Source organism: Symphalangus syndactylus, chromosome 15, assembly GCF_028878055.3.
Source record: "Symphalangus syndactylus isolate Jambi chromosome 15, NHGRI_mSymSyn1-v2.1_pri, whole genome shotgun sequence".
NCBI classification, from domain to species: Eukaryota; Metazoa; Chordata; class Mammalia; order Primates; family Hylobatidae; genus Symphalangus; species Symphalangus syndactylus.
The window spans coordinates 54,459,222-54,474,250 of record NC_072437.2 but is presented as its reverse complement, the minus strand read 5'-3'; the positions used below and the strand labels follow the sequence as shown (position 1 = coordinate 54,474,250).

Here is a 15,029-nt window from a genome sequence, read left to right as displayed (position 1 = left end):
AGGCTAAAATTCACACTTATTTTAAAACCCTTCCACCAATCTCCCTAACTCTTAGAGCTAAGATTTCCATCTGACATTGATTTTCGTATTTCACTCCTATAAGGGAGAAGTCTTATCTCACAAATTCATACACTGAACACTAAACCATTTTGTAAAATAATCTTTAGCTCAAGCATCAAAAACAGTGACAGGGAACAGCTACTCGTACTGAGATGCAGTCTTGTGTGAATTCCAATAACTATGAGACATTTTCCTACAGATTGCAGAATATAGACACTGAAAGCTCTGTTTGCATTATATACTGTTTCATGGGAAAAGGGAATGAAATATAATAGAAACGAAGTGACAACGAAATATGGATCAAAAATGCCTATTAAAAGCGATATGCATTTATGGCATGAAAACAATGTGCACTTTTTTATTCCGGTGCTTCGATTTAATCATTGAAATGCTCTGTCTATTCAATGACAAAATGTATGTCAGGGAGAGAAAACTTAAACATGACAGTTTAAATTCCACACCATTTTTAAAATCTAATTTAAGAAAGAACTTCAAGTATAAACTATTTTATTTAACATTTGTTTGGAAACTTTGTGTTTGAAGGTAAAGTCTTTAGATTACTCTGGGATCAGTAATTCTAGGATATAATTCTAATGCCATCACTAGCTAGCTCTGAGAGGTAGGGCAAGCTACTCAATCGCTCTTGTCTTCACATTATGTTTCAGCAGTATGCATAGGTAATCTCTGGTCCCTGACAATCAAATAGCCTGTGAGGTTTTTTGTTTGTTGGTTGTTACTTAGATAATATCATGGCATAGTTATCTTTGCAGTTTCTGAAGCCATGTGGCTGTGGCTATCTTCCAGCCCACTCATTCCTCTCTGTGTGCATTTGAGCAAATTACAAAACCTCTCGGTGTCTCCTTTTCCCATCTGTAGAATAAGAATAATAATCATACCTACCTAATGGGATTGCTGTCAGAATTAAATAAGCTATATTTCAACAATTCTAATATAAAAAAACCCTTATTTTTGCGTATATTAAAATAGGACAAATATTAAAGAAATTAAAAATAAGAATTTGTCAGAGTTAAATTGCAGCATTTTACCCTAGCAGTTCATAAAATTGTAGCATGTTTATACTCTAGTGGTAGATTAGAAGAATTATTGTGATGCATATGATGTGTTTAGAATAGGGTCTGGCACAAATTTTTCTCAATAGCTGATATAGCATTTCTCTATAAGTAAGCAATACTTCTTATATCTAAGTTAAGAGTGATAGGTTAATAATAAGCTAATAATAATTAAAAGCTTGCTGGTCACATCAGTCTCAGTTTTATTATGTATCTAGTGTCATAATATAAATTTAAGAATTTCATCCAGATTAGTCAGCATTCATTGACACCAAATATGACTCTATTTAACAGTATAGTTTTCTACAGTTAAATATTTGTGTGTGTTAAACAGAAAAATCATCTTTCTTTCTACTATATTAAGGTGATTAAAAGGGAGGGGAAATATAAATTGTGAAAAAATAAAAATTAGGAAAATACTTGCACTTACCAGGCTCAGTATAGAATTAAATATAATGAAAAATAACATTTCAGATGCCAATTTTGTAGATTATAATCACCTTTCATTGTTAATTCTCAAGAATAATTAACACTAGATTAATAACCTTTAAAAAAGTGGTTACTAAAACTGCCCATTTTATTATTGCTCTACAGATATTAAGCATTTATACAGAAGCCTTGTATCTTAGAATGTTTTAAAAAACTCAAAAGATGACATCACTTATGTCTTTTCTTCAAGTTTTATTTTATAAGAAATTTCAGATATTGTCTCTCTGAATTTAATAAAAAATGCATATTAAAGAAATTAAATGTATTATGATCAAAAACAGTTTAGACTAACCAAGGACAAAATGTGGATGGGAGAATATACATATAAACTTCTTGAAACAGTCCCTAGCACAGAGTATGAGGTACTATTTAACACAGAAAGATATTTAACTGTAGAAAACTATGTTGTCAAATAAGTATAAGTTGTCAATATCATCATCATTATTTAGTATCACAGATCATCAGGGATGGGTAGGGCCTTCCAGACAACCTAGTTCAAAATTATTCAGAAAAAATGGGCCTGGAGCATAATGTTTAAATGAGAATGTATGGAATGAAAGATTTATAAAAATATTTTTTATTCTTTGTTTATAAATAAACCATAGTAGATTTACTTTCACTGTTCTTTCACAAATGGACTAATAATATAAATAAACATCATAATTCTAGATGTCATTTTTTTCTTCAAATTTCCTAGACTTTTAGTCAAACCCTGTACAAGTTTTTAGTCAAACCCTGTACAAGCTGTCTTCTTGTGCTTTGGACCTTATGAAGTATCTAAGGGAGAAAAAAGTATGATTTATAGAAAATTATTTGAATTATGTCTCATTTAAATTCTCTACAAAAAATAAAGAAATCTCCAATAAATCATCTCACCACCTTTGGTAATCAAAGGGATTTTCTGAGGAATATGGTTTCTGAGGAGTATGGTTAAGTCAATAAACACAAACATAAAATGTTATAAAAATAAATACAATTCTTAGAAATCTGAAATCCACTTGGATCTTAATGACTTGCACAACATCCTGGGTAGGGTTTTGTACTATTTACATTAATCTTTACTTATGAAAAACATTTTTTCTCTGCCATCCAATTAGAACTATTGTGTTATTGTTGATAATTAATGGGAACAGTTGTATTATCTTAGATAGTTGAAACGTACACAGTGAAGAGGAAAAATCAAAGGGTTAAAAGCTATGGTTCTTCTCCCAATGTTCAAGTGATTTAGGCTTTGGATTAAAAAAAAAGAAAGAAAAATATAAAAAAAGTATATATACTGAAGTTTAGAAAATCATTTCTAAGTATTTAGAGCCACACAAAGAAAAAGAAATAGAATAAAAATATGCGAAGGAGAATTAGGGGATAGAGCAGTTCAAAATATTGCTCAATCCTCTTTCAACCTCCAGTAATGTTTTATCCAAAAAGAAGTTGCTTTCTATATTAAGTTTCTATTAATCAATGTAGTTTCTTCAATATACATTACCAGTGGGATTTTTGAAAATAATAGATTCCTTTAGATGGCAAAAGCAATAATTATTACCAATTTTTTTTTACTAATAGTGATTAAGAAAAGGTTTTAAGAGAATGGAGGGGACCTATGTTCTGTAAGAAAACAATACACACACAGGCACACACACATACGCATACACATACATTACCTCTCTTTCTACAATCTGTATGTTACAGCTGTAAAAAAATACGTGAAACACTATGTACGTTTTAATATTAGTTAACTATTAAAACATAATTCTTTAAAAATGGAAATCTTCTTCCATTTCACAACAATGCAAAAATAGTTAACACGACTGAACTCTACACTTAAAAATGGCTCAGATAGTAAATTCTATGTTACGTGTTTTTTACCATGACTTAAAAAAAATACATGAAAGATAGTAGATTTCTATACCCAGCCATAGTGGAACAATTGGCATTGGAAAAACCCTTCCAACATAAAAGAATAAGAAAAAAACAACTATGGATCTTCTACCTTTTAATGTGGATGAACTAACTTTTTTAAAAAAGAAAGTAATGGATTTAAGTTCAAAAATACAGGGAAATAAAAGATCAAACTGATAAAAAGTAGTTAAAAAAAAGGAAAAGCTTCATTAAAATTCAAATTTAACTAGTCATATTAAGCAGCAATGTCTTTCTCATTTTCCTCAGTATGGGAGATGAATCGAATTAACCTTTCAAAATAGTTGTGCCTTTCTTTTAGTTCAATTAATAAATATGAATCAATACAGAACATCTAGCTTTAAAAGAAAGTTGCTCATTACTTTCTTTAAAAATAGGCAAAAATCAGTACTTTTCATTCCATGTTACTAACATTATGTTTAAGGATTGGATCATTACTCAACATAATATATATATATATATATATACATATATATATATATATAGCTGGATTTTTGTTCTAAAATTATTTACTTAAAATTATTTTCAAAAACATTAGTATAAAAATGTGACCACAGAAGAGATGGGCAAAGGAAATAATACTAGTTAAGATAGAGTATTTAAAATTATGAGGAAAATGAAAATTTCTCAGTACTAACGTGTTCTCTATAGATATATGGCATACCTCGTAATGGCTTTCTTCATTCTCCTGAATGTGGAAACCCGCGGAGCTGGGACATTTCTGAGGAGTGACAGGAATATTGTCACTTTTGCTGTGTGAGTTACACTGAAAGAGATTACCAAATAATTGTGACAAACTACTCCACATTTACGGTGTCCATTGAGAGACATGGCTGTTTGCTATGAGCCTAATCTAATAAAGGAATACCACTTGAGCTAACAAGGGTCCACACCCAGAGATACATGCATTAAGATTGAGTCTTTACCATAAAGATTTTTTAATTGTCCCAGGATAAATAAATTGTTAAAATGTTTTTACTAAAACTAAAGACATATAAGATTTAGTAATTTTACTTTTACCTTTTTTAGGCAATATTTATTTATTACATTTATGACTTTGGTAGCTAAAAGTTATACGGTGATATTTGGGTGAGATATTATTTAAGAGTTTGATATATATATTATACACATATTATCCCGTGGCATGGATATTATTAACTACCTCCACTTACGGAAGAGGAGACTGAAGCATAATTCCTCCCCCTACAAAGTTGTGCTGTTACCTAGCCTTTTTGGAACCATTCCCCATATCCTTATCTACCACATGAACTACCTTTATAAGTGATACATTTGAAATAGATAAAACTGAAAGAACAGAAGTGTAGTGTCTTAAAATACTAGTTGACTTATTTTTGTACTAAATAGAAAGCATTTTTACAAAACAGGTTATCTAAAATAATTTACCTGGAAATTGATATGAATTATAGAACATAAGATATTACATTATGGCTTGGCCTTTCTCTGTGAACAAATTAAAATGACAGTTTTCCATATTCCTCACACAAGTTTTTCATGTGAAAATAAGACATTTTCCACTTCCTGTTTTCTTACTTCTTTTCTAAATCTTTTATTAGACTCAAGCCAAGCAATATTTGTAAGTATTGCTGTCTGGCCATTTATTAAACATAACTTTGTAGGTTTTAAAGTTTCTACTTTGATAAAAGGATATTGTTATGCCTCCAGAAAAGGTTCATCATTGATATATACCCTTTCTTCTTAAACTATAATATATGCATAGATTTCATTACATTACGAGCAAAGAGACTATTCTTTTCAATTTAGTATGCCATGTTTCCTATTCATCAATGAAATGCTACCTTTACTATCTCAAAGTAAAATCTGTTAGAAAATTACTGTTAGACATTTTTAAAAGCAAATGTGTTTTAGCATTTTAATATATTGTGTTCACTCTATTTTCATTTCAAGATCATCATTTTATATATTTAAATATATGTTAAAGCACTGTCATTACATTTTGAAAATATAAATTATCTCATTTATTTTTATTTGTTTAAAATAAATAGCTATGTGACAACTAAGAAGGCATGACTTTAAATCCATATATCCATCACTATACGCCTTTTAGCATGAAAAAATATTTTATATCTGTTCTCTCTCTACAATTTAACTCTATTCAAAACTTACCTCCTCTAGCAACTCTTTTCATGCGTCATTCAACAAATGGTGACTGCCATTTTAACCTTTGTTTCTAAGTAACTTTCATGTGTAATTTGTAAAATGCTCCCTTGCAACATTAATTATTTGAATGTTCCTAAGTTTTTTGATTGAACAAATTCACTGTTAGCAACAAAGGCTTCACAGCAGCTTTTTTGGCATTCAATAAAAAAAAAAAAAAAGCATAGACCTTAAAACAGTTATTTTCATCTGTGACGTCCATAGACATTTTAATTATTCAATTCCTATCCCTAGCCTCTCCACATATCTATTCATGCTGATTAATATTTTTAAAAGGTTTCATGTATTATACAGTTTTTCTCCTAAGAAACATTTCCTAAATTTCTCTGGCCCAGCAGTGAATCTCACCCTGACTGTATATTAGAATCACCTGGGGAAGTTTTTTAAAATGTCAGTGACTGAGCCCCACCTCACATCAGTTAAATTGAAGCTCAGACATAAATATTTTTAAAATATTCAGACAATTCTAATGTGTAGCCAGAGATTAGAATCCTTGGGTTAAGGTTAAAACTTCCTTGTCGGCCGGGCGCGGTGGCTCACGCTTGTAATCCCAGCACTTTGGGAGGCCGAGGCGGGCGGATCACAAGGTCAGGAGATAGAGACCACGGTGAAACCCCGTCTCTACTAAAAATACAAAAAAAAAAATTAGCCGGGCGTGGTGGCGGGCGCCTGTAGTCCCAGCTACTCGGAGGCTGAGGCAGGAGAATGGCGTGAACCCGGGAGGCGGAGCTTGCAGTGAGCCGAGATTGCGCCACCGCACTCCAGCCTGGGCGACAGAGCGAGACTCCATCTCAAAAAAAAAAAAAAACTTCCTTGTCTAGCCCTCAGGAAGCTATAGTAAATTTTGGCCTCACTCCGATTTCAATCTCATATCTTGCTCTATAGAATTTTTTCTTCCTTTTTAAAATTTAACCCATCATATATTGTTTTTTTCCCCCCATGGATATATCATAAAAGTGTCTGGACCTGAAAAAAAATCCTATATTTGTATAATACTTTATGCTTTAAATACAAGAACTTATGTATTATCTACAAGGAACCTCTGTAGACTGGTAGAAAACATAATCCATCCTTTAACAGATTAGGAAGACACAGGTTCAGGTATATTCAGTGCCATTTGCTGAAGGATTTGCCCTGTAAAAGCAGGACAAGTGTTCACTTTATTTTGGGCAATTTCTACTGCACCACATCTCCCTTAATGGGTTCATCTATAACTCATTCATTCACTCATTTTATTCTGTTTTTTCGATAATCAGACTTTTACTGAGTGCATGTTATGTGTCAGAATTGTACTAAATCATCAAGATATGGCATTTAATATCTGTAATACTCTCACTCTAGCCCTGAAACAATACATGAAAATAAATAACTGCCATGATGAGTGAATATGCCACCTGAAAATGTATGCAGACTGCTAAGGGACAGAGGAGAGCATGCATAGACTCCCAGGTTTGATACATGAATAGAGAGTCTCAAGAGATGGACTGATGAGGGAATCATGGTTAGCACACATTTGAGACAGAAGGAACTGCATATGCAAAGGTGAGAAAACATGAATTCTCATGAGCCATGAGTAATTTGATAATAGTTCAAACATGAAGAATGTGAGGATTGATTTCAGAACAGACAGAAGCTATCAGTGCATTAATTCAATAGTACAACATATAATAAGAAGTTATAGAATTGGACTTAATATAAGGGCCAACAGTGCCAAGAGTGAACTTTAAAGGTCATTCTTTTTCTTCCAACTTTTCCAAGAAAATATGCAACATAACAAAACGAGTGCATTTGCAATATCATTGTGATGCCCAGTCAAGTCCTTCCATTCCTAAAAGATCTCACCCCCAAGCCTCTCCTGCGTTTCATTCTGGAGCAGCTCCTGTTTTTGGAACAGTGAATGGCATCAAAGGAAAATTTTTAACTTACTATTCTTTCCTTACTTTTTAAAATTGAGTCTTGTGAGGTAAATTTCTTCTGCAAATTATGAATATATACCTCAGAGCAAAATAAAAGAAAAAAGTAACACTGTAAACAATATTTTGAGATTAACTATTATAAATAGCCAAACTTTAAAGAAAAAAAAATTCTTATGGGAAAAATTTAATCACTATGAATCCTTCCTAACAAATGTCTATTTCCGGGAGAGTTGCAGCATTTTCTAAAAAAATATTTATTTTAAAAGTCTCAGCTGGGCGCAGTGGCTCACGCCTGTAATCCCAGCACTTTGGGGGGCCGAGGTGGGTGGATCACCTGTGGTCAGGAGTTTGAGACCAGCCTGGTCAACATGGCAAAACCCCGTCTACTAAAAATATAAAAATTTGCTGGGTGTGGTGGTGCACGCCTGTAATCCCAGCTACTTGGGAGTCTGAGGCACGAGAATAGCTTGAGCTCGGGAGGTGGAGGTTGCAGTGAGCCGAGATTGCACCATTGTATTCCAGCCTGGGCGACAGAACCAGACACTGTCTCAAAAAGAAAAACAAAACAAAACAAAACATAAACAAAAAAAACCTTTCAAGATTCATCCCACCAAAAAATTGTACTATTTGCCAAATTTAATATAAATCACTGCATACTGAATTATGGGTAAGATGGATTTGCTAAATCAGATTTATATCGGAGGGTATATATGTAAACCAAATTTGAGAAGTCTAAAGCTCAATAACAACAATCATATTCAATGAAAATCACTGAAAATACATTTGTTTTATACTTTAAAACCAGTGTGTTATTTTTCATCACCTATGATTGAAAGTCTATATTGTAATAAGTGGATAAATCTTGCCACTCGAAAACATCCATTGTAGTTCCTGGGAAAATTATCATTCACTACCTATAGACATACCTGCTCAAAGTTTTCACATAATCAGGTATTTTTACTCTTTCATTTTTGATACAAATTTTCAAAAAAGCACTTCTAGCCATATTAAGAGAAAAATAACCAACAGTAGCAAAAACAACAAAAATTTTATGAAAGATCTTTATGAAAAACACAGCTGTTTTCTTTGCTTAAAAGGGGGTTCTTTACATTTTCAACTCAATGGTAATGCAGTAGCAATGCTTAATATTATTTATTATTCTATTACTACTCCTACCTTCTTACAAAATCAAGGTTGTTTACTAAAAATCAATAGCACTTTCATAGAAGTTTTGCAGTCATTATAGAGGCAATAGTTTTGTACTTTTGTGCTATAGGTTTCATTAAATAACAATTCCATTTATTTAAAAACTCCCACTGAAAATGTTATTCCTACCTATTTTAATAAACTAAGGATCCTTTTCATGAATAATTCTAAAACAGAACATTTGTTTAATAATTCCAAAGAAATTTATATTTGCAGAAATGAATCTACTTTAAGTAATTGTCTAAACTTGGTATCTTCAACTTCTCTCTATGCATTTCTTTAGAGATCCACACGTATTAGGTTTCAAGCACGCCCATTCCACTGAAATGGCCCTACTACCATCACATATGGTTTTCGCATTACTAATTCAAATGGCAATTCTGTTCTTATCTAATGCAACACAACTGAGTACTACCTCTTCTTGTTTCATTTATGTACTGGCCTTCAAGGATGCCATACACTCATGGCTTTCTTTCTTCTCCTGCTGTCTCTCTGGAATCATTTAACTGTTCGTGTTGTTGTAAAAATTGAAAGGACTAGAGAGGATAAAACTGAGTACTTCCTCAGAAAGTGTTTTCTTCAGTGGAGTCTGTTTAGCAATTACACCCATATTGAACAGGTTCTGATTCCAAAATATTTTCTCAGACACAGGAACAATCTTCTATTCATAAGATAATAAAAGAGCTCTTAGAACACCCCTAATTATTCTTTCATCAAAGCACATATTTTTATACTTATATCTAGAAACTAATAAAATTTATATTTTAAGTGACCAACAGTATAGATTCTTATTATTTCTGAAAATTTGTTCTAATCATTTAGTATCCTGAAATTTATTCTGGCCCAAATAAGGAAACCTTGAGCCTATACTCACAGCCTTTTCTTTAATGTTTTCTATGTACCTTCTTTTTTTTGCTTATTTTTGTTATCTTTAATCATAACTAGAAAATGGAGCTAAAATGCTCATCAAAGTTTATTGAACAAATCAGTGTTCAGCTGCAGTGACACATTTTGATTTAAAATGAAAATGTCATATGATAAATTTTAAAACCAGATGTTATATAAATGCAATCATATCATAGAAACATAGATGGCTATAATACATATTAATTTAAAAACAGGGATTGCTTATGTGAAATAAGAAAAATAGGCAGACTATAAAATGATATGAAGGAAACGTTAACTATCTATAGTATGCAGAGAGTCTGTTTTTTTAATTGCTTTTTTGAGTCTCTTCTTTAAATTTTTTTTCTTTAAAACTTTGAGACATAAATCAATGCACAAAAATCAGTAGCATTTCTACACAACAATAAATATTAGTCAAGCACCAAAACAAGAAGTTAATCCCACTTACAATAACTACAGAAAAGACTTATGAATATATTTTACCAAGGAGTTGAAAGATCTTTACAAGAAAAACTACAAAACACTGATTAAAAAAATCATAGATTGCACAAATGGAAAAACATCCCATGTTCATAGATCGGAAGGATTAATATTGTTAAAATGACCATACCAGCCAAAGCAATCTATGGATTCAATGCAATCCCTATCAAAAAGCCAACCTCCTTTTTCACAGAATTATGAGAAACAACATATCCTTTTATAAAAACACATGTTGAAAATTCATTTAGAGGCCGGGCGCAGTGGCTCACGCTTGTAATCCCAGCACTTTGGGAGGCCGAGGCGGGCAGATCACAAGGTCAGGAGATCGAGACCATCCTAGCTAACATGGTGAAACCCCATCTCTACTGAAAATCCAAAAAATTAGCAGGGCGTGGTGGCGGGCGCCTGTAGTCCAAGCTACTAAGGAGGCTGAGGCAGGAGAATGGTGTGAACCTGGGAGGCAGAGGTTGCAGGGAGCCGAGCATTTGGCTTAGTCATCATGCTTTCTTCCTCCAACTGAACCCTTGGCAGTTCATGACAAAGAGTAACTTTGTCACAGTAATATATTAACTAACTAGGTAAACTTGAATGTATCCACTGCATAAACAAATAAGCTTATGTTCAACTTCCGGACCCTGACACATGTTCCTACCCAGTGGATTTTGCAAAGTTCACCTTTCCAGTTCTTCTAGGGGAAGCAGACCTTCTTCAACCCCACTGCAAGTTAACTGACATCCCTCCAATACTCTCTTGATCCTACAGATAACGCTCATCAATTCCTCTATGTAAATCCTCTTCTGTCCTCACAATTCCCATTCCAGATCTTTCCACCTAGACATACCCTTTTGTCTTCCTTCTTGATGTCTCAAAGTAGGAAAAGTTCTCTTTTCTCCCTCAAAAGCACTTCCTTTCTCCTTTGTTCCAACAAGCCATTTCATTTTTTAACCAGGTTTGCAGAGAGTCTAGCCAGATGGAGGTAGTCACTACTGCTCAATGAACAGTGAGAAGCTGACTGTTGCACGTGGGATTTATGAGAAAACAAAAGCTGATTTTATATAGTCTTCTGGCACAGGTCATTAAATAGACCAGTTGGCTTCCCTCGGTTATAGTTCCATGTGATCAAGTGAAATTAATAGATAAGATATATTTCTTATTATGCACTTAGTTGTTGCAAGTGGGTCACTTGTAAAGTGTTTGTATAATATTTACTCAATTCACTACCTTACGATACAATAAATGGAACTAGTATGTGCAAAACAGTTAAGATATAAGAATGCTTCACGTGTAAAAAAAATCTTAACAAATTTAAGTAAAAAGAGGATTGGGGAAAAAAAGCTAAGGATGTTAAAGTCTGAAGTAATTCAGTAAGTGGATTAAGTTTATGTACCAGATAAAACACTTTTTTTTTCTTTGTTTAGAAATTCTCCTTTTATATGCTATTCCAAGATTTAATGGTCTCTATCATAGGCTGTCTGACATTTTTCAAACAATTCTAACAATTTAATAAAATGTTTAGGTGCCATGTACCGTAACCAAAAAATAGCTTTATCCTAGCCTTTTATTGTGTAAGTGGTATTTCAGAGAAGTCTTTTGCCATAAATATCTTGGTTACTATAAAGTTTTAGCAACTCTGTGCATTGTCCATTTCCTGAGAATGCGTGTTCCATTGAGTTTCTGTCTATGTGACTTTCAAGGCTTTTCTTAAGAAACTTTTGACAAATGCAGAAATAAAGGAGATAGAGATAGCAATAGAGTTATATTCCCAAAATAAATAATCATTTAGCTTTGGAGAAAGCTCTACTAGGCTGAATATATTCTCCTTTTCTCAGAAAACTACATAATGAAAGTGTAGAGAAAGGCAAACATAGTTTTTTGTATTCTTATAGAATTTTTAGTAATGCAATCAAGAATTAAGCAATAGAACTCTATGTCAAACTTATTCAGCAGGTTCCCTCTAAATGTGCAATAACAGAACTGACCATTAAATGTGCCAAAGTGTTCAAGGCAGACGTGCTAGGTTGCTGGGCATGGGGGTGTGGACACAATTCTGCTAAATGAATAAATAAAAACAGGAATAAGATCATGTATTTTCCCACATCTGGCTTTAAATTCCTTCATAAGTAATTACTATACTTCTAACCTCTCTAACTTAATAGAGATAAACTGGATGCAATTTCAAGTCATTACTAACCAAGGAGGAACAAAACAAAACCATTTTTATGAGAATCACAAATCGTAGCTGCTTCTGTGCACATTATGTCACTTTTTCTTTAAATGGTTCGTCGATGTTATACGAGTTTTATGCAATTCTTTTAACCCAGTTGCTATGAGCACGCACTGAAATAAAATTTCCTTAGAAAGTATACTTCAAACACTAATGGTCTACACTTTAACATTTTTCCATTGGTTCCCTCCTTGTATTATTACCTTACTGTAAAGCCATTTCACAAGAGCAATAATGCATTGAAAGGTTTTAAATTACAGGATTACATGTTATATTGCTTGAGCAAAGCTCTATTAGTCAGCTTTGCACACTGCAACTTAATTCTGTATTTTAAATAAGTGGATGCAAGCAATGCAGGGCTTTGGAACTTCCCAGACCCTTGAAAAGAAATGAAAATAAATACTTCTCTTCAAACATATTCCAACGAATACAACAACAGACATTTTTGGTTGCCAGGGTTAATCAGGATTATATTTAAGACAATTGTTTTGCAGTTCATTTCAATTTATTTCTTTATTTACTGTGATAAAATCCCTGGGATTTTCCCCATATGATTATCATTTAACTGTATTTGTACCTTGAAGAAAAACGAAAATGGAAATTTCTGCAACACAGATAAAAGTAGATTGACTAAACATTTATTAAATTTCAAATATAATCGGAGAGGTTCTGCAACACAGATAAAAGTAGATTGACTAAACATTTATTAAATTTCAAATATAATCGGAGAGGTCCTGTTTTAAAAGTGTTTGCTAGGAATTTAAGGGTGAACATTTCCAGATTAAATTGAAAGACTTCGGAGATGGAAAAATAATCAGTTGCCTTTGCTGATTTCTACTGTTGTGTTTCATTTTCTGTCCAGATAATTGGTGTTTCAGAATACACAAGTCAATCCCTTTTCTAAACTTTTTAAGGAGTTCTGAAATACTGACAAATACATACTGAAACTAACTTGTTGGAAAACAGCAGTATTAGTTTACAGCATATTCCATTAACTGCATATATGAGCCTAAAATGGAGATGAGCCCAGGTGTATGGCGATGGGCTCACCAGGCAGAAAATATTCTCCTATGCAAAGGTGGCCATTTGTGAATTACAATCGTAAGTGTGGACACACACACACATACACACCATGCTTATGAATACATGTTTTATGTATGTGATTATCTTGTTCATGTAAGTGATTGCATAAATTTGTATTCATGGAATATTTATTAAACAAAATCAAGTACTATATCTGCATAAAATATTTGAAAATTTATATATTATATTAATACAAATATTTATTTATAAATTTATAAAAGTGCCATAAATAAACCATATACCTTACTAAGTTAATCTATGTAAAACTTAGCATAAATGCATCCTGGATTTTAGGACAAAATCTTTCCGAAAAAATATCCTCACTAAGAATTATAATCACATTTTGAAATTTCTGTGGTAAGGAGAAGAGTTTTAAAAGCCTAAATTGAATATAATTTCTAGTAATATGGTTATATTTCTTCGTATTATGAAAACTGTTTGCCCAACATAAACCTTCAACATAATGTTAGCCTTGGCTATGTGCATGCCAGTCTTTAGAAACAGTCTGCAAGTCAACCTTCAGCCAATGAAATCAGGTAATAAATTCGGAGATTCAAATCTGGCATGCTTTAAAGTGAGTTTAAAATTCAAGGCTGTGTCAGTTATTTGAATATTGTCTTTTCAAGGCAAATTTTTTAAAAAGTTCAGTGGTTTACTATGCTTCTCTTACTGTGTAAAACTTTATAATACCAACCCTGAAGCTTGAATTTTATTTGTAAGGGTGTAGATCCAGAGAGAATGGGGTGGGGGAGAGAGAGAGAAAGAGAGTGCATAAGTTCTTTTTTTTATAGTGCACTAAAAACAAACAAATCCTACACTCTGAATACATCATTTCAAATTGTGTTTTTGCAAGTGGAGTGTTTCATGTTTTAATTTTAAATTCATTTATGCAACTTGTACAGTATCTAGGAGTAAAAATGTCTCACTTTTTAATTACTGATTTAGAGTAAAAAGGATGTTCCAGAATACCCTGGAAATGTGCCACCGGCTATGTAGGGGGTGTTGGGCTTGAACCTCAGCTCTATCATCATCTGACTTAGTTTCACAGCCTTTGTGGCCTTCTCCATACTATGTAAGTTTAGACCAAAGGATCTCCTCTGCTTATCCAAGTTGAAAATGTAAGATATTATTAGACGTGTTACCTCAAAACTTAAGGTAGATTTTTATTTGCTTGTTTGCTTAATATCTCTAACTTTAGACTTCTATAAAATGATGTAAATAAATGATTAGTTGATCTAAATGCTTAGTTGTTAAAGGGACTGTAGGAAAGATGCAACTTTACCATGGCTTTAGTTATACATTTGCTTATCTCATTGATATCTTTGAAAATATGTGTTACTCTATTAAAACTAAATTATGATTTTTAACTCTCATTTCCACATGTTTTTTAAGTTCACAAAGAGAAAAACACCACAATCAAAGGCCTGATGTTTGTTGACTGTACCTCCACTTTCTTTCCAGAAAAAGAATTGGTGCTTCGAATAC

At 32.6% G+C, this 15,029-nt stretch overlaps 1 protein-coding gene across 7 annotated transcripts in view; it reads right to left on the bottom strand.

The window, feature by feature from the left end:
* Nucleotides 1–15,029, bottom strand: part of PCDH9 (protocadherin 9) — a 927,614-nt gene that overhangs the window by 586,298 nt on the left and 326,287 nt on the right. For 4 of the 7 annotated variants that reach the window (XM_055245271.2, XM_055245273.2, XM_063618778.1 and 1 more), the window contains exon 3: nucleotides 4,198–4,299. The exons of 2 other annotated variants lie outside the window; for them this stretch is intronic. In XM_055245271.2, the coding sequence (XP_055101246.1) occupies nucleotides 4,198–4,299 (102 nt within the window). The remainder of the gene's footprint in view (nucleotides 1–4,197; nucleotides 4,300–15,029) is intronic. One more of the 7 variants, XM_063618779.1, reaches the window with a different exon arrangement.